The 25006-nt window shown below is 36.3% G+C and overlaps 1 protein-coding gene across 1 annotated transcript in view; it reads right to left on the bottom strand.

The window, feature by feature from the left end:
* LOC127651554 (importin subunit alpha-4-like) overlaps window positions 1-25006 on the bottom strand; it is a 35985-nt gene that overhangs the window by 8057 nt on the left and 2922 nt on the right. Inside the window, 11 exon segments of the mRNA XM_052137447.1 lie at window positions 60-191; window positions 3279-3323; window positions 5107-5132; window positions 5135-5275; window positions 5688-5774; window positions 5873-5958; window positions 7441-7536; window positions 7876-7928; window positions 8068-8097; window positions 8207-8296; window positions 20729-20773. Coding sequence (XP_051993407.1) covers window positions 60-191; window positions 3279-3323; window positions 5107-5132; window positions 5135-5275; window positions 5688-5774; window positions 5873-5958; window positions 7441-7536; window positions 7876-7928; window positions 8068-8097; window positions 8207-8296; window positions 20729-20773 — 831 coding nt within the window.

Raw genomic sequence — 25006 nt, 5'->3', positions numbered from 1 at the left:
TTACCAAACAGACTTTGTGAAACATAGCAAATGACACTATAGATTTGCATCGTGTTTACCTGAACTTTGACCTCTTGGTGGCTGAGCAGTGGGACAAGGAATGGGACAACACCCGAGTCTATAACCATCTGAATCTGCTCGTTACCTCCGTCTGTCAGATACGACAGAGCCCAAACTGTGTCTACCAGAATCTAGAGAAACACAGAGAAAGATTTAAATATTCTGAATCAAAGTGAAGATATAGTTATGTAGCAGGAAGTATCTCATGAAGAAATTTCTAGGCCACATTTAACCCCAATATATATATATATAAAAATAAAAAAAATAAAAGGATTTTGCATATAGAAAATGGTTCTGAAATTTCTATAATACAATAATTTTAAAAGCACATAAAATATAGGGAATACAACACCTAAAATAAGAATATAGCCGCAAGCGGCAATTATCGGGGGCCCAAGCACTTCTGGAAAAATTACAAAAATAATCAGATTTGACAGGAAATATACTGTGGAACTCTAACCCTAATTATAATTTTATTAAAAATAACGCGTTAAAACAATTAATCGCACTGCCCCGGACGGTAATAAGGAACATTCCTGAGAAATGCAAGCTTGTAATACCACCTGTTCACTCCAGAGGGCAGTAATTAAAATTTCAGCTGTATGAGCAACGTGCAGTTTATACAGTGAAGAAAACACTTCAGTAGGCAGAACAACACAAACATGCGTTACGTTCTTGCATTCAAAACACTTGGAGCGAAAATTCGAACTAAGGGATCTCAAGATGTGTTAAGTATTAAACACAAGCATGTCTGTCGCAGGTGTAAATTGACGGGTTCTTAAACAAGCCCTCATAATAAATCTCAAACTGATTAACAAATTCACTTGTGAAATGGATTGCTGTGAACTGTATGCCAATGATTGGTTTATGATCAATAATATGGTAGTAAACAATACATTGTATTCTAAAGCCACTTTTTGTATTGTCTTATCAATGATTAACTCTACTGGCAAAAGAATGTAATGCATTTTTATCTGAATATCTTTTATTTTATATATATATAATTTATTTTTGTATAACTTATTTTAAGATAACTGTATATAACTATTTCATCATTATATATTGAATCAATTGGGATTTCTCAGCAAATATTTGTATATGCCATTAATCGGGACACCATGTAATTAATTTGATTAAAAATTGTAATCGATTGGCAGCCCTAATATAAATAAATATATATATATATATATACACACACACACAGAGTATATATAGATGTATGTTTATTCTGACAAGACATATTTGCTTCCTTTTATGATGTTTAACAGACAATTTTTAGAAGAGCACAGTGGAATTAAATAGCTCTGGTCATGTGACTATTTGCAGTACTAAAGCAAAAAAAAATTCTGCACTGTCATTTGCAATTGACTATGTAAAATACATCAACTCCTTTCAGACCCATTTCACCCCATTCAGTGGGATTAAATGGACAAATGACAGTGTAGATTACCTGCAGGGTTCTAGCATCTTCTGCAGTTCTACAGTGGCTAGTGCACTTTCAAACGCACTATTATGCACTGTGACAGAACCTTGGAGGCTGTGCGCAGCAGGGTTTCCTTTAGCTGGAAATGTTCGACAAATTCAAAAAATATTTGCGCTGCCACAGAGGACTTTCCTGTCAGTTTGCGAAGTTCAAAAGCAGCCTGCGATATTCCTGTCTCGCGTGCTAATTTAAAACACTTTAGCACATCGGCTGATTAACAGGTGAGTAGATCCCGAAATTCATGAACAAACTCAACAGGAGAGTTAATTCATGATAATATGTAAACGACACAATTTTTTCAATTTATTCGGCAAACTTCGACAGCTCTAGTTTTCACTCACAAGATAGAGGCTAACTAGTAATTACAGGCCACACCCAAAAAGGTATTCGCTTATATCTTCTGAACGACAAAAATCTAAATTCTTTTGAAAACGTTTTATCAGGAAATTCTGTACATGATGTATGCTAAATTTTGTGTGAATCGAGGAAACAGCCTAGGATGAGAGGATGTTTTTCTACAGTTAAGAGTTTTAAGAAAACCATGAATTAGCTTATTATAGCGCCACCGTGTGGCAGATTCACACAAATTTTATATACAGCTTTGTGTAGAGGCTTGTGCATAATAAGTTTCATGACCATCGGTCATTCACAATTAGAGTTATTAGGTGCCGAATTTTGATTGGCTGCCATTTTGTTTTTATTTTCCGAATCGATAGGTTCAAATATTTAATTTGAACTTTGTCGACCAAACGGCTGTAGAGTCATTACAGTTTTTTTTAGCTGTAGCGCCCACTATAGGCAGAATTTAAACAAAACATTTTAATTTGTCAATGAATCAAAGTGTGCTCAAGCATAGGAATTGTATCGCTAATATCTCTGGAACGATTTGTATCAATACTTTTAATAACTTTTTGACAGGAGGGTCTGATGATGTGTACAATTTTTTTGTGCAAATCGGCCTAGGAGGAGTTAAAAAAAAAAAAAAAGTAGGTTTTACAGAAAGTTTTTAATATGGAAAACATTTTGGGCAAAAATGAAATCGGAGATACTGTATATGTTTTGTAGAACTTGAATCAAGGAATTAGACAAAGCATAATTTTGATTCTAGCCCTCACGTTTGCGAAGATATGAACTTAAAATTGCTTAATATAGTGCCACCAAGGGTCGAATGGAGGTGTGTGCATATGTCTGAGTAGCGGTGCACATTTGGAACCATCCTGCCAAGTTTGAGATATCTAGGACTTATGGTTTTTGCTGCCCAGGGCAGAAAAATATAAAAAAACTGGAAAATCAGTACAAATAAAATAGGGTTCCAGCACCTTCAGTGCTTGGCCCTCTAATTGATGGTTTAAACAACACAGAGTAATAAGACAACGGAAAAACAAAAAGAAAAGTTTAGAGTGGGCAAAGAAACGAAATCGAGGATTTTTTGAAGTTTAAGAAGTTCTGAATTTAATAGTAATTTTCATGTTATTAATGTCCTGACTATACATTGTGATCAGTTGAATGCAACTTTGGTGAATAAATGTACCAACTTCGTAGTGCTAAAAAAAAATGTTCCCGTTTTTTTTCCCTTCCATTGTAGCCTACTACGCCCCCGGGAGAGTGTCCGCGCCCCACCGGTTGAGAACCACTGTCTTATAGCTTTGAGGCCATATGTATATATATATACAATGTCTATTACAATGCTGCTGGTTTGGTAAATATGCATGAACATTAATTTCAGTGTACTTACATTTATATCTGTGTGATATATGAGTACACAAAGGGCAGGAAGAATCTGAGGGAAAAAGAGAAACAGAGACTTTAAGAACTGACAATCAGTTGAAAACAATTCTTTACAACATGTAAACACAAAATCAGCTCTATGACAGAATATTAATTAAACCGGCCATCGATAATATGGTTGCTTGTATATTACACACACACACACACACACACACACACACAATTTCATAGCAGCAGGAGGTACAGTATGTTCCTTTCAGCTCAAAGCTGTACCTCCACTTCACAGATGGGAATGAGCAAAACCAAAAATGAGCAAAACCAAATCACATTGGCATCTCCATTACACAGCACAATAGCTACACCTTACAGACAGACTGAAACAAAGAGTTTAATGACACATCATTTTATTGAGAGAGGGAGAATAAGGTAAGAAAATAAAATTCCTTGAAACATATTTTTTAAACTAAGATTCGAGACATCTAAGTGGATTAGTTGTACATACATTATCAATTAGACAAACAGCCAGCTAGTAAAGTGGATAAAATTAACCAATCAAATCACTGTATTTCCATAAACACTTCAAAAGGTCAGTGTACTGCAGCAAAAATAAATAATAAATAAATAATAATAAGAAGAAAAATATATAATAAAAAATGTGTGATCTGGGACACACTAAAACAGTGTTAATGTCGACAAGGATTTCTTAAAAAACGATGGGAGGGAGATATGGATGTGAGATTGTCACAAACCCTGTAAAGAAAATGTGGTGCTCATTTACCTCAAAATCAAAAGAAACACAAGATAAATAATTTATCAATATATATAAAAAAAACAAGCCTTTAAGGGCCATTAAGATTTTTGACATTGTGGTGTTATTTTCCTGACAATTACATATATTATATGCATAATCCTGAAGTTGATATTTATTAAACAACTTCAATTCAAATAGGACAATTTGTAGCTATGGACTTCAAGTGCCATATGATAATAGCTTTTGGGCTCTTTCTACTTTTATTTTCAAAACTACATATGATGCACTGAACAATCTACTAATACTGGATAGAGTAGGGCCTCAGTTTGCTCGCAACCAGCCTCAATTCTTTGTGGCATGTATTCCCCAAGAGGTTGGAAACATTCCTTTGAGATTCTGGTCCATGTTGACATGATTGCTTCATGCAATTTCTGAAGATTTGTCAGATGCACATTAATGCTGTGAATCTCCCATTCTACCACATCCCAAAGGTGCCTGCGCCCACTGCAGCATCAGCTATCTGTTCTTGGCTGACAGAAGTGGAGCCCAACGTGGTCTACTGCTGTTGTAGCACATCCACCTCAAGGTTCGACGTGTTGTGTGTTCTGAAATGCTATTTTGCTCACTCAAATTGTACAGAGGGGTTATCAGATTTACCGTAGCCTTTATGTCAGTTCGAACCAGTCTGGCCATTCTCTGTTGACCTCTCTCATCAACAAGGCATTTTTGTCCGCAGAACTGCTGCTCACTGGATGTTTTTTGTTTTTGGCACCATTCTGAGTAAACTCTAAAACTGTTTTGTGTGAAAATCCCAGGAGATCAGCAGTTACAGAAATACTCAAACCATCCTGTCTGGCACCAACAATCATGCCACAGTCAAACTGATCACATTTTTTCCCCATTCTGATGGTTCATGTGAACATTAACTGAAGCTCCAGACCCGTATCTGCTTGAATTTATGCTTTGCAGTGCTGCTATACGATTGGCTGATTAAGATAATCACATGAATATGTAGGTGTACAGGTCTTCCTAGTAAAGTGCTTGTGAGTATACATTCATAACTACACAACTGCACACTCCTCACCTCTTGTACTGTTTCCATGGGTGGGGCGGGTCTTTGTTCCGGCACAGGTTGACAATGACCCAGGTAACGTTCCTCAGGAAGGTTATGGGAATGGAAGGATTAATAAACGACAAGAGAGGCTTGACCACGCCGAGTGAGATGACGTAATCTCGACACTGAGGACCATCACCTGCACAGGGCCCATAAAACACAAACAGATGTCTTAGAAGGGGGCGGGGGATAAGTGGTAGTGATGCCAATTCTGGATTCTTCTTCCTTTGGTGTCTAACATCTGCTCAAAAAACAGCTTTAGATGCAATAATGGCACCAAAATATATGCAGTAGCAACTAGTGATGAATCATATAAAAGGTTATATTTAGTGCTAGGCAAGTTTTTGCTTCCGAACAAAGGGGGGATCCATTTATATGAGGGGAATTTTTTTTTAAATTTCAGTGTGATTAAGAACATAGGAACACAATGATTAATGTGTTGAATATTCACTCTTGTTGTGAAGTCATATTAAATTAAGAGGAATAAACAGTAACATGTGAGGACGTTTCAAGGGGCAGTAACAGTGAGACTTCATATTACAGTTACTCACCGATGATGTTGCCCAGCGCCCACACGGCCTGCTCACACACATTCTGATGAGGAGAGTGTAAAAGTCTCAAAAACAAAGGGACAGCATCTACAGAGAGAAAATGAGAACACGGTTCATCTACATACAGAACTGACAAAGTCACCACAACTTAATCTAGTAGGCGAGATCCAGTACAAACAACTTACTTGATTTGACCACTGCCTGTGTCTGCGCAGACGTCCCTGATGCAATGTTAGTCAGAGCCCATGCAGCTTCAAACTGCAATGAAGGACTGACAGAGAGAGGAAGAAAAGAGAAAACGTTACATGTTTTATAAGTAATGAAGCTGGTCTATAACATTTCACTCCTGACCCCTTCTGAATCGAGAATGAGCTTCTGCGAATGACCCTATTTACCACAGGATTCAGCGTTTGCAGTCAGAACAGACATTTCTGGCATTTTAAACATTGCTTTTAAACAAACAAACAAAAATAGTACACAAACCCAGTAAGTGTTCTCGGCTAATTTCAGTTCAGTAAGTGAATCAGTTACATGTGTTTTCAGTTGTCCTGTCATGCTTTTGATTTGCATGATTGCAAACGTCTTGATAAGCGCTCGCTAGCTCAATTATGTAACATGTTATTCTTATCTTAAAAGATCTCAACTAGGGCTGCCAATCGTTTAAAATGTTTAAATCAAATTAATTACATGATATTCCAATTAATGTATTCAATTGCATATATAAATATTTGATGAGAAAGGTCCCTCAAATTACAATTCGATATATATTGATTAAATAATTATATTTAAATGACAACTATAATCTATATTATAAATATAATATTTCAGATAATTAAAATGCATTACATTATAGTGGCAGATGAGAAAAGCATTGATAAGGCAATACAAAAAGTGTCTTTAGAAGGCAATATATTGTTTATATTATTCAACATAAGCCGATCATAGGCCTACAGTCCACAGCAATCCATTTTGCAATTTAATTCATCAATATGTCTGAGATAGATTATAATAAAGGCTTTTCTAAGGATATGTCAATGTATACATGCTTTTGGAGCATCTCACTGTGGTTGCGTCATGTCATAAACTCAGAGTATTTAGGTCACTGTGTCAAGTTTAACATAGTTTGAAACTTAGAAAAACACATAACGAGATCTCTGTGTTCAGAATTCAGTCCAGTGGTGTCTAAAGGAAAGAACGTGTTCTCATTTTGTGCTATTGCTAGTGACAAGCAAGCCTCAGCATATACTGCTGGAGTTTCGCTTACTGTACCGTGCTGAAAACAGGTGGTATATTTCTTATTACCATACAGGGACATGATTGTGTAAAATGTTTAATGCTTTTTTTATGTAATTAATAGCACTGAATTAACACACTAGAATCGACAGTCTTATTTTCAACTAAATGTACATGTATTTATATATTATCACAATGCCCTTCTCATCAGGTTCTATTCAAGCATCAATCTCTCAGTTTTCACAGTATTAAACCATTTTGCCTCTAGTAAATAATGTCTATTAATACTTTGACACTAAAACATCTTTATTGCAAGAGAGCTGCTTAACATACAATGAGCAAACCATCCCTCTTCTCCAATTTATATTCCTTACCGATCATTTAAGATGTCATGAGGAGAACTTTATTAACTCTAATGCACGCTACTAACTTCACACACTCAAAATATACATAGATTTTTTATTTAAATCATCAATTAAGTATTAATCATTTGATTCTAAGTGTAAAATTTAACACTCACTTGTCATCACTCTCCAGGCATTTGACTAAGATTGGAAGGATTCCACATTTTATCAAGTCATCTATGGGGGGGTTTCTGTCACTCGAGAGTAATTTTCTGCAAGAACAGAAAAAAGAAAATCAGCCTTTTACTCCATTTGTCATCTGACAGCACTCAAAACGCATGCCAGCAGTAAATGAACAGCTGGTAATACAATTAATTTCAGAGAAAGAAATCCAGCCAAATCAAGTTTATTTACACATAATTACATGCTAAATTCACAGAGTATAGCATTTTTCTGCTTTTCACATTCAGTCTCGGTTTAATATTAAATCAAACAATACTTCAGTTCTAAAGAAAACGTTGAGGTCAACATGAAATGGCATACGAAACCCATTTTACTTGGGTTAAAAAAAAAGAATGGAAATCGCAATACTTCGTATCGCAACACTTTACCTGGCTGCTTGCACAGCACTGAGCTGCACTACTGCATTGTCACTGGTGGCGTTCTGTAGAGAAAAAGAGAAGGTAGGGGAAGAAATGGAGAATAAGGATTGTGGATTATTGTGTGTGCACTGACCCTCTGGACCAACTGTTTATCAGAGTTTTCGCTTGCCACCATACAACAAGCATACAGAAGAGCCTTACCTGTAAAATAGCATCTAGCGTTACATTTTGCTGAAGAGAAAACAGAATAAAAAAAGATTTTAGACAAAATTTGCAGAAGAGCGGGGAAATTGGAAGGATATTGGGAGAGAAAAAAGGATTGAGATGAAATGCCTTTTACCCCTTTAAAGTCAGAGTCCACATCCGAGTCTTCCAGACTCTCTTCCTGCGGAACATTTCGTTTTTTCAGGAGATGCTCGTCTCTTTTGTTCTGTATGGATTGACAAATCACATAAATATGAGAACAGCTGTGATTACTTCAGTCCAATACATACCTTGCAAGATTACACAGGCCTAAACAGTTCTGAATAGACTTGGACATCAAAGACACCTGTACATTCATTGTTTTTAGTCTCATACTGGAACTAAATAATGATTAAAAACAGGAATATCCCGATAGTGCACCATTTTTATAATTTCTTTATTTTTTATTTGTTTTTTATTTTTATGAATTCCATCTCAACAGTGTATTTCAATTTAATCATCAAAATAGTGTCTAAATAAATTCATTAATTAAAATGAATGAAATGACAATAGTTTGTCATTAGACATTTTTTAAACATATTTTTTAATCAAATGAAGCTTTTCTAAAAAACAAATAAAGTGCTGCATAACAGAGAATCACAGATGTGAGATATTGCTTAAATATAATACAAATACTATTGATTTATTATTAGCAGTAGTATTACAGTGAATATTCCATTACTATACAGTAGTGATGTATTTCTGTCTTTTTTTCATTAAATTTGGGCATTTATTTTGGCAGAAGCTTTTATTTTGGAGTGATGCCCTTTCCGTTTCTGTTTGTTTTTGATGGTAGCTTCTCACTTTGGAAAAACAGGTCTCTACATGACCCAATGTGAATATTAAATCACAAAGCAAAAGGCTGCTATTTAATTACAGTATGTGGTATGTTGTGTGCCTCATGCTACAAAGTGAATTAGTGCTCTGCTCACTGTCATCTGCTAAAAAAATATATATTGAAACGTGCTCATGATGGGGTTTTTCCATATATGATGCAAGTAGTTTGTATGAGTAGTTGGATTCGACACAACACCGGCTCCACACATTCACAAGCGCTCTCATTTGAAGCGCGCAGCACATGCAAAGTATATATTTATCTCATTAAATCACAGCCTTTGCAGTTTAACCCTTGTGCGTCAATATAACAATTTTACTCAGAGGTCCTTAAAGGACAAAAATGTCTGTGTCAAAAAACTATATTAATATTATTAATTAAAACATAATATCATAGAATTAATGATTTTTTGGCACAATGATCAAATATTGCCATTTTAATGGGCATTTTTTGTCCTAAAGCTCCTGAGTGTAGCTATTTTGTGTTCACAGAGTATTATAGATGTATTATAGAAACTGAGGTTGAAATATCAAAATTCCCCCAAAACTACACACCTTTGGCAAAATGTATGCCGTTGGCATTAACACAGCAAAAATTATAGGAAAAAACTAAAAATGAAAAAGAGAAAAATGTCCTGAAGGTCGCATAAGGGTTAATAATCACACTAGGACATAACATGATTTTAATTTGTGCGCTGAATGTTTACGCAATGACATTAGTACTAGTATCGTTTTTTTGGTATCAGAGCATTTTTACGAGCAACATGAGTGGTTTCACTTTGGATTCCAATACAAGTATTGGGACATCCCTAATTAAAAAAGAGATAAGCTGTTCCAAACCAGATTACTTTTTATTTGTCGAACACAATAGGAGATGTTAGGCAGAATGTTTCCCTCAGTCACCATATAACTTTCCTCTCCACACAATGACAGTGAATGGTGTCTGAGGCTTTTATTCTGCATCTCTTTTTGGGTCTCAGAGAATGAAGTTGGTCATACAGGTTTGGAAATACGAATTCACGATTAAACAGTTAGTTGATTGTTCATTTTTATGACTGGCTGCTTTGCTTCAATGCTTAAACTCTTTATGGAAGAATTTTTGGAAATGCCAGTGGAGAAAATACATTTGAAAAGTACTTCTGGAAACTAAGAAGCATAAAAGTGTGTGGTCATTGTTGCGCTCTATATCGAACCCTTAATAAACATTAAATAACTGCCAACAGCAGCCCAAAGGCATCCTCAAAATCTCATAGGACATAATGGACCCCTCGGAGTCAGTGTTGTTATAGTTAATGAAACTAAAATAAAAACCAAAATTATTAGAAAAAAAAAAAAAACTTTAACTCCAAAATGAACTAAAATAAAAATGATATCAAATTCATTTCAATTTTGGGCAAATTAGGAAACTTTTGGAAATTTTGACACTTTTTAGAAACTTGTGGAAATTTCTTGGCACTTTTCATTATAATGCAAACACACATAACTTGACATTACACCTTTGAAGAAAGCTTAGGATATCTTCTACCTTAGATAAAAGCAAAAATGAAGAAATTCTTAATAGCTACTGAGAAATATAATTTTTGACCAAATCCCAGAGGAAAAATGATTCTTTAAAAAATATCTAGCAAGTATTTAAAATTATTTTTTTACATCATAAATTATTATGTAACATTACTCCTGTAATTTCTGTTATTGTCTTTACCATTGCTTTTCCCACCGGTGGTAATGAAATAAGCTCCGCCATACATCCCAATGTAAAAACTTTCCATCTAAAACCTCAAAAAGATAAAAAGAAGAAAAGAAAAAAAAAAGAAAAAAAGATTTGCCCAAAAGATATAATTCTATTATTATTTACTCAGCTTCATGCCAACCCAGATGTGTTTGACTTTCTTTCTTCTGCCGAACACAAAAAAAATATATTATAAGAATATCTCTGTAGGTCAACAGAACACGAGTCAACAGTGTCCAAAGCTCTGAAGCTCTACAAAGCACATAAAGGCAACCAAGTAATCCTTAAGTTGTTTAATTAATGTTTTCTGAAGAAATAATCGTTTTGGGTGAAAACAGACCAAAACGTAACTCCTTTTTCACTATAGATCTTGCAATTGCATTCTACAGGAAAGATCAGCAATGAGACTGCTGATGTCAAGATTTACAGTAAAAAGGATGAGTAATTATAAGATAATTTTCATGTTGTGGTGAAATATCCCATTCATTTTTTACTTCCCAAAGATTAGTTAAGAAATTATTTATAATCATCTAAGGAAATTCATATGGATACAATGGGGATCAAATTTAAATGTCCTTTGGCAATTTACCCATATTTACCTTGTTATAAAATTTGCAACATTTACAATCCAAATGAAACACGATAATACAAATATATATTTTTCCACTACACGTTACCGTTCTGGTAGTGACGATTCTCCCTGACCAATCAATGATCTGCAGGATTTTGACGTCACATTTAGTATCGGCTCGGCTCGCTTGGAACCTCGGCCGAGTTGGTACATCAGGTACTATCCACAGTGGAAAACCCCAAAATAGCAAGCATAGCTGAGTTGTACCGTGCAGTGGAAAAGTCCCAATAGATAGCGGTAACAACAAGACTGCCCTGAGAAATGTAATGATGTTAGACATTTTTAAATGATACCAATAAATGCTTCTGCTTTGGCAGCCATGAAAAATACTAAAACTAAAATAAAACTAACAGACAAACTGTGAAAACTAAAACTCATTAGGAATGACAGATTGATATAAAATAGAAATAAAAAAAAATCCCAAACTATAGTTCATGTCTTCCAAAAAAAGACCTTAGCAAGCCAATGTACATCAATACACAGAAAGCTCCTTCTCGGTCTTCGTTGTTGAGAAAGTAATGTGAGTGTGAGCAGTCAGTGACTAATGTTAGTGCAAACAGGAATGCAAAGAGGAATGTCTCACACACAAACATTCGGTCCGATTTGTTGGGGCTGACCACGTAACTGCCTAATATGGACAGGACCTGCTGTGTCACCCAATCCAGCACTAATTGCATCAAAATCATGAAGGCTATGGGACACAACTCCAGCTTCACATCAAATCTAACACAACATAGGGGGTATTTACACTTGGTTACTACATGCTTTTTTCCTAATGTTTTGCAGAGACACATTTATGTGGCAAATAGTGAATGGAATGTGCATTTCCAATCAGATATCGATCAAGACACATGAAATGATTGTGTCCCCAACTGCAGCACATTTTCCATAGAAGAGGTGCTGACCGCACAGAGAAATGCCAGTTTCGGAGTTTGTAGTTAATTACATGACCTGCTTCCATATTATTTGTACTTTAATAAAGTTATAATACATTGAAAATGCATTTAAGATGGAACACTGGGGTGTTTCTTTTAAAGAGCTCTGATTCCACAACGAGAGTGCTTCTGTATTTACTTATTTGTTTTATTTGTATAATTCACTCATACTTTGGGATCTACATCACCTGAAGCTGTTTGGAAAGTTTAGAGTGCATCTGGACTGTGATCTGTGTTATTCTTCCTCTCAGTCAGGAACAGCAGTGCTCTCACGCATCATCATTACAGATTAATGTGATCCCATGTTATGTTAAATGAGATCAAACGACTATTCGACAATTAACATTTTTGTCGAGATTTTTTTTTATTGTTGACGTTGTCGATAACGTCGACTAATCGTTTCAGCCCTGGTGATGGGATTCCTGGCCAACAAGAAAGGAAGCACCTCATGACAAAAAAATCTTCTTGGGGTGCAGCCAACCAGGGGCCTCGTGACCATGGATGGCATGACCCAAATAAAGCAAGCGCAAACCAGATCTCCAAAAGAAACAGCTCAACAGGGAGACCAATCCATGGGACTGCTTCAATAACAGGACATTTCGTGGCTTTTAAGGGGTCATATCATAAATGTATCATTTAATTTTTTCCCTGAGTGCCACTGAATGTTAGTCAATGTTAGTGAGTTTTTGAATTAAACGGGTTACTTTTTGCTGCTATACATTCAAGATTTCCATGTAAACACCCTCCTCACATATCCAGTGAAAGTGTGTTGTCGGGCTTAAAAATAGCTGCAGGTTTGCTTTTGGGTCCAACATAATCTGTTCTGCATCATCTCTCAATAACAGCCTCTTCGCTAGACAAACATTAAAATGTTCCACTCAACAGTACAAGGTTTGGAATAACGGTGCACCCATCAGGAAATTTGAGGCAGATACCAATCATAGATATTTTAACACTGTGATCGGCCAATGAACACTGAATAGGCATAATTGACATGTAAATGTGGGTGGTCATATGTAAATTTATTTCGTTTTCTGTATGATGTGAGCGGTAACCATTTGAGAGCTGCAGGCAAAAAGACATTAGGTTCATTCTGTCGATGGTAACCATTTCAGAACATTAAGTGTTCAATCACAATCTCTAGGGTTTATTACATTGGTTACATTATCAGAGTTGTCACTATACATCACGTGATATGCCTGGTTTTCGAAGCACCACACGCGTATCCACACATCTTATTTTACAGAAAACAAAATCCTGAGGCAAGAGCAATGCATCCTTGTACACTCACATGTAATTTTACCACCTGCTTCAAGCCTAGTTTATACTCGATGCAGCCGCTTGGTTCGTGCTCAAAGTGACGTCACTGCGGCTTGTCATCTGGCCTCAGCAAAGCTCAGTTTCGTGCGATCGTGCACACAACCATTTATTACTTTTCATGTGATGCGAGAGCAGTGCTTCAATCCCATTGAATGAATTCGAGGAAAGGGGCAGGGCAGAGTAACACTACTGCAAATAATGTAAAAAGAACAATGTTTTCACAGTGAAATTATCCATTGCATCTCCTCAGTAGTTCTTGTTCAGAAAACAAGTAAGCCTATTTACTTTCTGTGCACTGAATAAAAAGATCTAAACAATACACTAAAGTTCGGTTTCATTAATATCTTACTGAATAGCTCATTTATTTTGTACGGTGAAAAAAAAAAAGAATACTTATTAACGCGTGTTTAAATGTAACTTGTGTTCATACCATTTTGTATTTAAATTTGAATTTATCTTGACTAAGGATATTCGAGACTAGTCGACAGAACGGTACTGATGCTGCTGGTCGACACTGGAATTACTAGTCAGTCAATATTTTTCCCCCTTACGCTGTTCAACGTTTTTACACATTTCAATTGGCATTATATTTTTTATAAAGGCTGCACTTAAATCACCGTCATGTTGATTTTAATCTTTAAATATATTTAAAGCATGTATTTGAAAATGTCCTCTCACAAGACAAGCAAATGAGCTATGGAAATCACTTCAGTTTGGTGTGGGAAGCGGATTTCTGAAACGTTGGCTTGAAAGTCACCATGGATGTTTTCACTGTTGAGTCTTCTTTAAATTTGTGCATGCTTGCAATTATTTTTCCACTGTGCAGGCTTTTTCAAGAGCAAGATAATCGCCTCATGTGAGTTAGGTCCCGTCTTTTACAGGACCACATTGACATGTTGATTTTGCGGTTGAGTAGGTAACCTAGAAAGTGTCTGTTTTAGGCTAGGTATGCCAATTCTTATTTTCTTCAACTTATTTTACTGTAACAGTTCATGGATGGGCAAGGAGGTGGCAGGAACCAGCTGAACAGTCAACGTTAACTTTAATAAGAAACTCAACTTAAAACAAACGTAAACAAACAGACACATATACGACACGGCTGCGTGCGGCTCTCTCTTGAACCGGCATCCCTTTATCTCGCTCTTCCGCTAATAAGCCAATTCGGCGAGGGCCATGCTCAATCACGGCCTAGCTACACCCTCTTCCTAGTCACATTTACCCTGCTTATCAAGGTCATTTTCAACTATGTGCCTAATGCTTACTTTTATTCTGTGTGCACATGATGTTTAGAACAATACATAAGATTGATTGTACATTCTCATAGGCCTATCTTTTTTCTATCTTAGCTATTTACAGTATTTTTTACATAGTAACTGTTATTGGTTAACGTTCTTAACAGAACAGCTGCCATTTTAGATCATAGGCTAATGGCCATCATGCACGCAGCCTTTCAGCACATTTTGTATTTTCAGCAAAATTATCATCATAAATGACCCTTAAAATAGTGAAAACAGAAGAGTTTTTTTTTTGTTTTGGTTGAACAAACACTTTATTATAATTGAAATTTGAAACAAAAACAATTTTTTAATTGAAGAATGTGTAAAAAAAAAGTCTCTTTTGAAAATAAAATAAATAGAATAAATAAGAAAGCTAACAGAATTTTAATAAACCAAATTATAAACATGATGAAAAAATAGCATGTAACTAACATGTTATATCACTAAACCATGTTAGTTTACATGTTAGCATAGCATGTTAAATTAACTACTAAATTAAAAATGACATCAGCTGTGTGAGCCTTTAAAGTAAAAAAAGTGTCCTCTGATTATTAACAATTAACTGTAGGTGCGTGACAGCACCAGACGGCTCCTGTCTGTACCATTAACTCAGTGGTTCTCAACTGGTTTTGCTTCAGGACAGATTTTACATTGGACCCACCATAGTAAAAAGGTAACCTGTATTTAATGTATCCTGGGTTGCATTTCCTTTTATGTTGCATAGTTTTGTTCATGGTTTTCAAGTACAAGGACATGCATCAAGTGACATTATTTTTGTTGTTGACGACAACAACAAAATCTACAGGATGTTTTCTCTCCCCCTTTTAAAAATTGAAGAGCATATTTACTTAAATGAGCCCATTATTATCCCATTTGTTTATCATTTCAAACATAATTCAAACAGAACATACATATTACACAGGAGGAAAAGCACCTCATTACCACGGTTAGGTCAGTGTAGCTAGTCTAAAATATAGTAATAATAACAAATTTTAGTATTTATTAAAAATTAATATTAGCTGAAAACATCTTGAAACTTTAACTACAATTGCCACTTTTGATATAAAATAAGGTCTAATAGATTCTACCTTTAGATTATTTCATATGAAACTATAACATTTTGTGAAAATATAAAGTTACTTTTACTCATGTAAAATCGGGAAACAATTTAGTCAAGGTGATGATGTGTAATTATTTAATTGTTTGGCGCATTTCAGTGTTGCTCTTTTCCTCCTCCGTGCTGTTTGGCATGTCAGGGCTGCCTACTGTTTGAGCGGTTTGATTTAATTTCCTCCAGAACACTTTAAACTAGAAAAGTCTTACTAGAAAATTTAAATTGGTCGCATCAGTTTTGAGGTCTGCTCTCAAGTGAAGCCCGGTTGTTGCATGCACGCACGAGAGACCAGAGCAAATCGCGAGCTTGTTACACTCATGCGAAAGTGCAGATCAGAAGCCTTTAGTTGACTGCAAGATTATCATTCAATCTGCCTCTGCAGTCCTAAATAAGATATCACTTGGGTGGCCGCCAAACTTTCTTGAATGGGAGAACCATGGCATTGTTCTTTCCCTGCTGTCCGCGAGCGACCCAGTCTGACTTGAACTACGACCCACCAGTTGAGAAACACTGCTTTAACTCTCTCTCTCTCTCTCTCTCTCTCTCTCTCTCACACACACACACACACACACCCCATCGTTTCGCTTCTCTCTGACATTTTCTCCACTGCGTGTGTGTGGGGCACAAGTTGACGTGTCTGCAGTCGAGGAGGAAAGGAGATGTGCACGTGAAGGTGAGATTCTCCATCCGGTTGCATTTTTGTTTCTTCTCAATACGTAGATTAGCAAATGTACATGGTATGATAACTGTCCATTTTCAAACCGTGGTATACCGTGAAACCGATATACCACTGCAACCCTATTCCTGCAGCAATGAGCCCACACAATCTCATCATTTCACACATTATTATTATGGCTACATTTGACTGCAAAGCCTCAGATCAGTCAAGTCATATTAGAAGGCGTATCAGCTAGCAGGACCATATGGTTGCTTTCACATGGACATCTACACTCACCTAAAGGATTATTATGAACACCATACTAATACTGTGTTTGACCCCCTTTCACCTTCAGAACTGCCTTAATTCTACGTGGCATTGATTCAACAAGGTGCTGAAAGCATTCTTTAGAAATGTTGGCCCATATTGATAGGATAGCATCTTGCAGTTGATGGAGATTTGTGGGATGCACATCCAGGGCACGAAGCTCCCGTTCCACCACATCCCAAAGATGCTCTATTGGGTTGAGATCTGGTGACTGTGGGGCCATTTTAGTACAGTTAACTCATTGTCATGTTCAAGAAACCAATTTGAAATGATTCGAGCTTTGTGACATGGTGCATTATCCTGCTGGAAGTAGCCATCAGAGGATGGGTACATGGTTGCCATAAAGGGATGGACATGGTCAGAAACAATGCTCAGGTAGGCCGTGGCATTTAAACGATTCCCAATTGGCACTAAGGGGCCTAAAGTGTGCCAAGAAAACATCCCCCACACCATTACACCACCACCACCAGCCTGCACAGTGGTAACAAGGCATGATGGATCCATGTTCTCATTCTGTTTACGCCAAATTCTGACTCTACCATCTGAATGTCTCAACAGAAATCGAGACTCATCAGACCAGGCAACATTTTTCCAGTCTTCAACTGTCCAATTTTGGTGAGCTCTTGCAAATTGTAGCCTCTTTTTCCTATTTGTAGTGGAGATGAGTCGGTACCGGTGGGGTCTTCTGCTGTTGTAGCCCATCCGCCTCAAGGTTGTGCGTGTTGTGGCTTCACAAATGCTTTGCTGCATACCTCGGTTGTAACGAGTGGTTATTTCAGGCAAAGTTGCTCTTCTATCAGCTTGAATCAGTCGGCCCATTCTCCTCTGACCTCTAGCATCAACAAGGCATTTTCAGCCCACAGGACTACCACATACTGGATGTTTTTCCTTTTCACACCATTCTTTGTAAACCCTAGAAATGGTTGTGCGTGAAAATCCCAGTAACTGAGCAGATTGTGAAATACTCAGACCGGCCCGTCTGGCACCAACAACCATGCCACGCTCAAAATTGCTTAAATCACCTCTCTTTCCCATTCTGACATTTAGTTTGGAGTTCAGGAGATTGTCTTGACCAGGACCACACCCCTAAACGCATTGAAGCAACTGCCATGTGATTGGTTGATTAGATAATTGCATTAATGAAAAATTGAACAGGTGTTCCTAATAATCCTTTAGGTGAGTGTACATTCACATAGAGTGACTCTCGAATGGCCCTGTTCAAACTACAGCCTACATGATTGGCTTAAATACTGTCTTTATGAATGAATAACTGAAGTCAAGCCACTTTTCTATTCTCTAGATGTAGCCATAAATACAACCGGTAACAAAATTACTAAAGTAAATATCAAAGATAGTGATGACAGGGTTCGTAAACATTTTCACTATTATATTTCCATGATCTTTTCATGAACTTCCAAAACTTTCTTGCAGTTTTCAGATGTTTCTACCCATTTGTAAAAATAAAATAAAAAATCTGCACTGTTTGAATAACAATCAAAACATGCACCTTATAGAATACAACTTAAAGTTTTTTGCTTGTGAACACATTGTTTTTGCCTTGTCTTGTCTTCTCTCACTTTTGAATCTCTCACTGAAAATCTTGGAATCCCTCCATTTTGTATTTAGAACAGTTTACATATTTAATTCCCTGCATGGTTTACATTAATGCATAGAATTAAAATTAATAAAGTTAAATGTTTGTTCAGCAGGGTACGAAACTTACATTTTGAATACCAGCCACAGAGGCTGTTTCCTATTTAAATAATTATTAGAAAAATACCTACCGGTGTATATAGGCTACTAAGCAAATTAAATTCAGAATACCTCCTGAGATGGTCAGAGATAATTTGCAGAACTCATATACAAGACCACGTTATCAGACCACTGACACGGAGGGAGAACTTTGTCAAATGTGCTTTCTATGAGAAGTGCTCAACAAACAGTGAATCAGACACGAGCATCGACTGCTTTTCTTTAATTTGTTCTTTCACTCATTCTTTCATGTTCTTCAAAATATAAACCTTCATGTGAAATCCAGAATCGTCCAGCATCGAAGGGAAGAGAACTGTGTTCAATATTAAATCAATACAGTATGCAGTTTGTCCAATATTTTAGCACCTCACAGACAAATAGCTGAGAACGATCCAGTATAAATATCTATACTCTATATATTGGTATCAGTTCCACATGTCAAAGTTAATAATTACAGATTAGAATGAAAAACAAATTGAGAGAAATACACCTGAAACAGAGACCTTTGGTGTGAATCAATGACAATCAGCGCAGGTCTTCTCTCATGTTTTCCGTTAAAAACAGGAGAATGTAGGTGATAGACTCTTAATTATTGTTCATCAAGAAATGGACAATTAAAGGAACAGTTCACCAAAAAAAAATTATTTGCTGATAATTTTATCAGCAAATACATCTATGACGTGTGCTCATGAGAGGGATGACGTAAGCTTGTTGGTAATGTCACGTAAAGGAGGCAGGAAGTGCGTCATTGTTTACAAGGAGTGCTCTACAAAGGTTTAATTCTCTTTGCTGTAGATTTGTATAAGATTATTGTTCAAAATGGTTGTTTGGTGTGTGTATCCTGGATGCTTCAACCTTCAGAAACCCCAAAGTAAATGCACTTATTCATCGATTGCTTATACATGATCATGAGCGATTGAAGCTCTGGCTTATCATGCTGAACCTGGATATCAGTACACCCCTACATTCTCTCAAATATCGGAGGGTGTGCAGTGAACATTTTACACCTAAGGATTTCAGACCATTGAAATAAACAAATGGATGATACTACACCTAATCACAAACTACTTGGTCAACGCAAAAATATGTATTGCATACAGCTCCGTGCAGGCTCAGAGTAGCGGTTATTCGCATTGTACTGTGATCGCGCCACACTTGAAGAATTCTTAGAATACCTGTATTGCTCAAAACAGTTTGTTAGAAAATTCCATAAATTTTTCAAAACATTAAGTGTTAACTTGTTTTTCCATGAGTTTCTAAATTCCATGACTTTCCAAGACTTCCATGACCATATGAACCTTGGGATGACTTACATAACACCGGAATTTATTCTTACAATTGGGACAAAATTATTTAGTAAACAATTCCAATCGAGGTATGAGCTTATCCGTCAAATCACATTCTGCCTCTGTATGAATATTTCCTAATTCACAGTAACGACCATTGTAAATGTTTTAATGGAATGACAATGAGTTCTCTCAGTCTCTTGGGTTGTACTGCTGCTTAAAAGTGTTTTGGATTGTTCCGCTGATAAAACATTTAAAACCAAACAATTTCAGAAGATAAACATCTTCAGAAAACACGAATTGTGGGAAATTAGGTGTGATCTAGGATATTTATAAGGCATAACAGAGTGCATACCATTAAAGAGACTGCAAGTCCATACCTAACAGCCTTGTTTTCATTCACGTCAAAATCAAATATGGCAGCAGTGAATAAGGTTTATTCAGACCTCTGCCATCGAGCACTATTAAACCTGAAGAGTACACAGTCACCCCATAATCAGTTTGAACCACCCAACAATGAGTCTCTTCAACTAATCCATGTTGTTGCCAAGACTGTGCACAGTTTATTTTGCAATAACAAAAACATAGATAATGAGAATCCATTGCTACAAATGTGGTTAATTTTTGTTGTTGGTCTCTGATGAGTCACATGTATTGCATCGAAGAGGAATGTTTAGCTCACTTCAACCCACTTCAGCTTAAAAAAAAAAACTGCCATTAAGTAGCTTTCTAGACCACACACGTGAATTCCCTTACCTTTCTCAGTTCTACCGTCACTTCATTGCGATGTCTTCGCATCGTCTGAAAAAGATCAAGAGAAATTGTTTGGTTAGTACTTCACCGATGTGACCAGTACAACATAGTTGAGTACACAACATGCATCCATGATACTTGGGTGTTGTAAGTGATTGGAAAGGTGTTGCTATGCAATTTAGGGATGTTCAATCCATGTTTTCCAATATAAATATTTTTTGTTACATTGTGTATAATGTTTACATGCACGGTTTGTACTATTCAAGTATTTACATTGATTTGTAGAACACGTGCTAAAACGGTACAGACTCTTTATGAAGAGGCAGTTTAGCGAACATTTGACAGATGAGTTTCAGTGAAGTGGAATGGCTTCTTAACCACAGCCGTGCTACGTGTGATTGGAATTAAACTGAATTAATTAGGTTTATCTTTTGTTTTGATCAACAAAAACAGTCTGCAGAGAACAGAAAGTATATTAACAGGGTTTTTCCAAGATCAAAAACAGTTTTCGGTGGTGGCTGACGTACACAGTCATCCACATATGTAATGCTGTTTTACATAATTGCAATTTAATTAATATTTAAGATAAGTAGTTGCATTTCATGTTTGTATAATTAAATAAGATTTATTTGTTGATAATCTAAGCATCTCGAAAACATTTTTGTACTTCAAAGTTTTGTTTAAAAATTTAACTTAACTTATTTCTATAGGGCTAGTTATAATATTCATGAGTAAACCACTTTACTATAGTAAAAGTATTTGTTTTTTTACTCCTTAACTGATATTGTTTTCCTTTTATCAGACTCTTATTGATTTAGGAATCATTTTGTTTGTAGTAATATCTGAAGCCAAACCAGGCCAGTTTGCTTCCAATTATAAAATATCATAAGAACAGGAAATATATAAAAATATTATCCACATGACATTTATTCACAATTTATAAAGGTCCAGACTTGTATTCTACATTGTACTTGCCCTTATGTTTAGGAGTCATTTTTTAAATAAATTGTTTACTTATTGTGGCAAAAATATAATAGCCTAAACAAAAACATTTTACAGAATTGCTTTTATTACAACTTCTTTCACAAATTCTGCATGCACACCAGCTTGCTCCAGCATACAGTATTAGGTTAGAGAAGAGTGCATCACTTGTGCGATTAACAGCGATCACAAAACTTGCGTGAATCCAGTCTTTAATCACCCCGCGAGCATTTGAGTTCTACATGAGAACCATATTTAGCGCTTATAAAAATGGCCCGAAATTTCACTTTTCACTTCAAAAACATTTTCAATGTAGGAAAAACCCAGATTATGAGACATTATTCATTGGCAAACTAACTATATGGAACTCGTATTTTGACACACATGAAACGGAACGAGTCAAACCAAACCTTTACTCTTGACCCGCAGTGAAAGGATCTCATGCTGAAAATCTTCCCCACTATATTACTTCATCAATGGTGAGTGAAATCTGAAAATGTACCATTACATTTGTGGGAAATCTGGTTGCATTTGCGAGTGATTTACTCGCACTGTACAGGGAGAAAAGAGTTAAAGATCGATCTTGGGATTTAAGAATAGATATTAAGATTGTCCAAATTAAAATGCATAGGAAAATCAGTATTTTTAACTAGCCCTAATGCAATTGCTAAGGTGTTCCGAGTGGTTGTTAGCACATTGCTATGTAGTTGTTAGGGTGTTCTTAGTGTTACTAAGTGGTTGTTAAGAGTCTTCTGGGTTGTTGCTTACTGGCTCAAGTCAAAAGAGCCCACCCCCTTGCTTTTTTTCTTTGAAAGACACTGATCAATCTCAGTCACATCTTCTAATAATACACAACTAGGGTTGTCATGATACCAGAATCCTTGCTTACGGTACTATACCAGCTAAAGTATCATGATACGATTTGTTCATTCTTAACATAGTTTGTCATATTGGTTTCGAATTTTAGAATGTGCCATGTCATCCGCCAGACGTGTCTGGTGTGCGACCCCCTTAATGGCCTAGAAACTAGCCATTCCATAATGGCCTAGAAACTAGCCATTCCACTCGTTTCTTTGGAAGTGGTGAAAATAACAGATGGATGAACTGGGAGAAGGCTCAAATGGACTAACTTGTTATACAATACATTCTTAATTTGATAAAACAAAACTTCACATCAAAACAGCAAGTTCAAATGGCAATGGCTTTAAACTTTTATTCCATTATTTCTGTGATATTAGAATGATGGTAACATAAATATATAGATATTGTAATGTTGACAAGGCTGTTTCATCATTACAATAATTTGAAATTATTTCAAATCTTCCAATGTGAATTGTGTTTTTTAAAAAAGACACTCAAAAAGACTAAATTTTTTATGTTATTGCAGACATAGGTCTGTTTCAAATGAAGGTTTTAGCTAAAATAATATTTACTACAGCACATACAACATAACTTAAGGGGGTCGCACACCAGACACGTCTGGCGGATGACATGGCGCATTCTAAAATTCGAAACAACTGTTTTCAATGAAGGTACGCACACCACCGCCACCATTTGATGTCAGTTGCCGGTGCCCAGCTACGACTCCGGAGGCTGCTCAAATTTCTACCATGCCGCAACTTGCATATTTTCCATTAATTTCAACCCAAATCATTATCAAAAGGACACTGATTATTTCCTTTAGCGTTGATTATTTCCTTTAGAGGGAAAAACCTTGGTAACTTTTGTGTGTACTGTCAGCAACCTGAACATCATAGACGTGCCCCATGTTTGATACCTGTGCCTTGTCCTAGCTGCGACGCAACGCTTCTCGTCCGGTGTGCGACCTTCTTCATGTTACTACCATATTGACGGTACAACGGTTTAAAAAATACTGTGGCACCGCCAGTATTTTGAAGCATTAGTATCACGATACTAGTGTAGCACCGGTATATCATGCAACCATATACACACACAACGTGTTTCAAAGCAACTGAAATGTAACACTAATGGCAATCAATGTCTGGCCACTCCAACAGAACAAAGAGGCAACCAACCATGGTAACCATGGTGACAGCGGAGCCCAGCTGCCACTCACTCCTGCAGGGAGGATTCCATTTAGACAATCACATTTTGTGGCTATTCTTTTAGAACTGTTGCACAAAACCCAATGGAACACACATCTGCTCCAGGCAGAATGACCAGAACATGTTTAGTCGAACAAAATGCATTAAACTGTGACAAACGGTTGACAAGTCACTTTGAACATGGAAAGATTAAACCAGTTTACGACTTCCAATAATCCGGCACCTAATTTAAACAGAGGAACGTTCAAAAAAACTACAACTTTAATGGGAAACAGGAGGAAAAGGGGACAGACTTGCCATAAAAACATTAGTAGACAACGATTTAGAGATTACCCATGCAGTGTGGTGGGGATGGTGGGACAGATCAGATTTAATCTTGTGACTGGGCATCATAGTTCATGTTACAGCAAACCCACAGTGTACCTTATGCAATCCAAAGGGTACTGAGTTGGAATGAAAGAGGATGTTGAATTTAAGCAAGACAATTAAGGAGGGAATGAAAAAAAGCATAAAATACAAAGAAATTGACTGCTTGGATATCATGCAATTGGCCAGTAAATTCCAAGCATAACTGGCTACTCCGTGCAAGAGTTCAAGTGTGCTGAACTTTGGGAAGGGAAGATAGGGGTTATTCAACAAGCCGTAAATTACACACAATTCAGATAGATGCCAAGGCTTGCTAATATATATATATATATGCTGTTTTCCTAAAAGCCATGCTACATAAAATGCTCTTTCCCAAACTGACTAAAACACAAAAATAACAGTCTCTAAAACAATGAATTCAGAATACAGTACCTTGAAAGTAGCTAATACTTCTGTATATTCATTTTAAGCTATTATTTCATGAGCTTTACAGAAGGACAGTTGTATTTTGTTGTCTCTTTTATATGTTTAATACATGTTTTTTTCTTCTTTGGAATGCCCAATGTGCAGTAGGTCCTCGTGGTGGCGTAGTGACTCAACTCAATCTGGGTGGCGCGGACGAATTTTGCACATTATGGTCAAATAAAACATGGTATTTCTGTTATCTAAAACATAAAATTTTAGGCAGAGAAATTAATTAAAATAAATGAATGTGTGATGACAAATTATTGACTACGTTTAAAAAGACTAAACTAAACCTATGACTAAAAAAAGGATAACAGTAAGGTATTTTCCCCTACATTAAACTGATATCTGAATTCATAGATTAAGCCAGCATTTATATTTTAGCGCTGTATTCGTATAAAAA

Source organism: Xyrauchen texanus, chromosome 11, assembly GCF_025860055.1.
Source record: "Xyrauchen texanus isolate HMW12.3.18 chromosome 11, RBS_HiC_50CHRs, whole genome shotgun sequence".
NCBI lineage: Eukaryota > Metazoa > Chordata > Actinopteri > Cypriniformes > Catostomidae > Xyrauchen > Xyrauchen texanus.
This window is presented reverse-complemented; position numbering and strand designations above follow the sequence as displayed.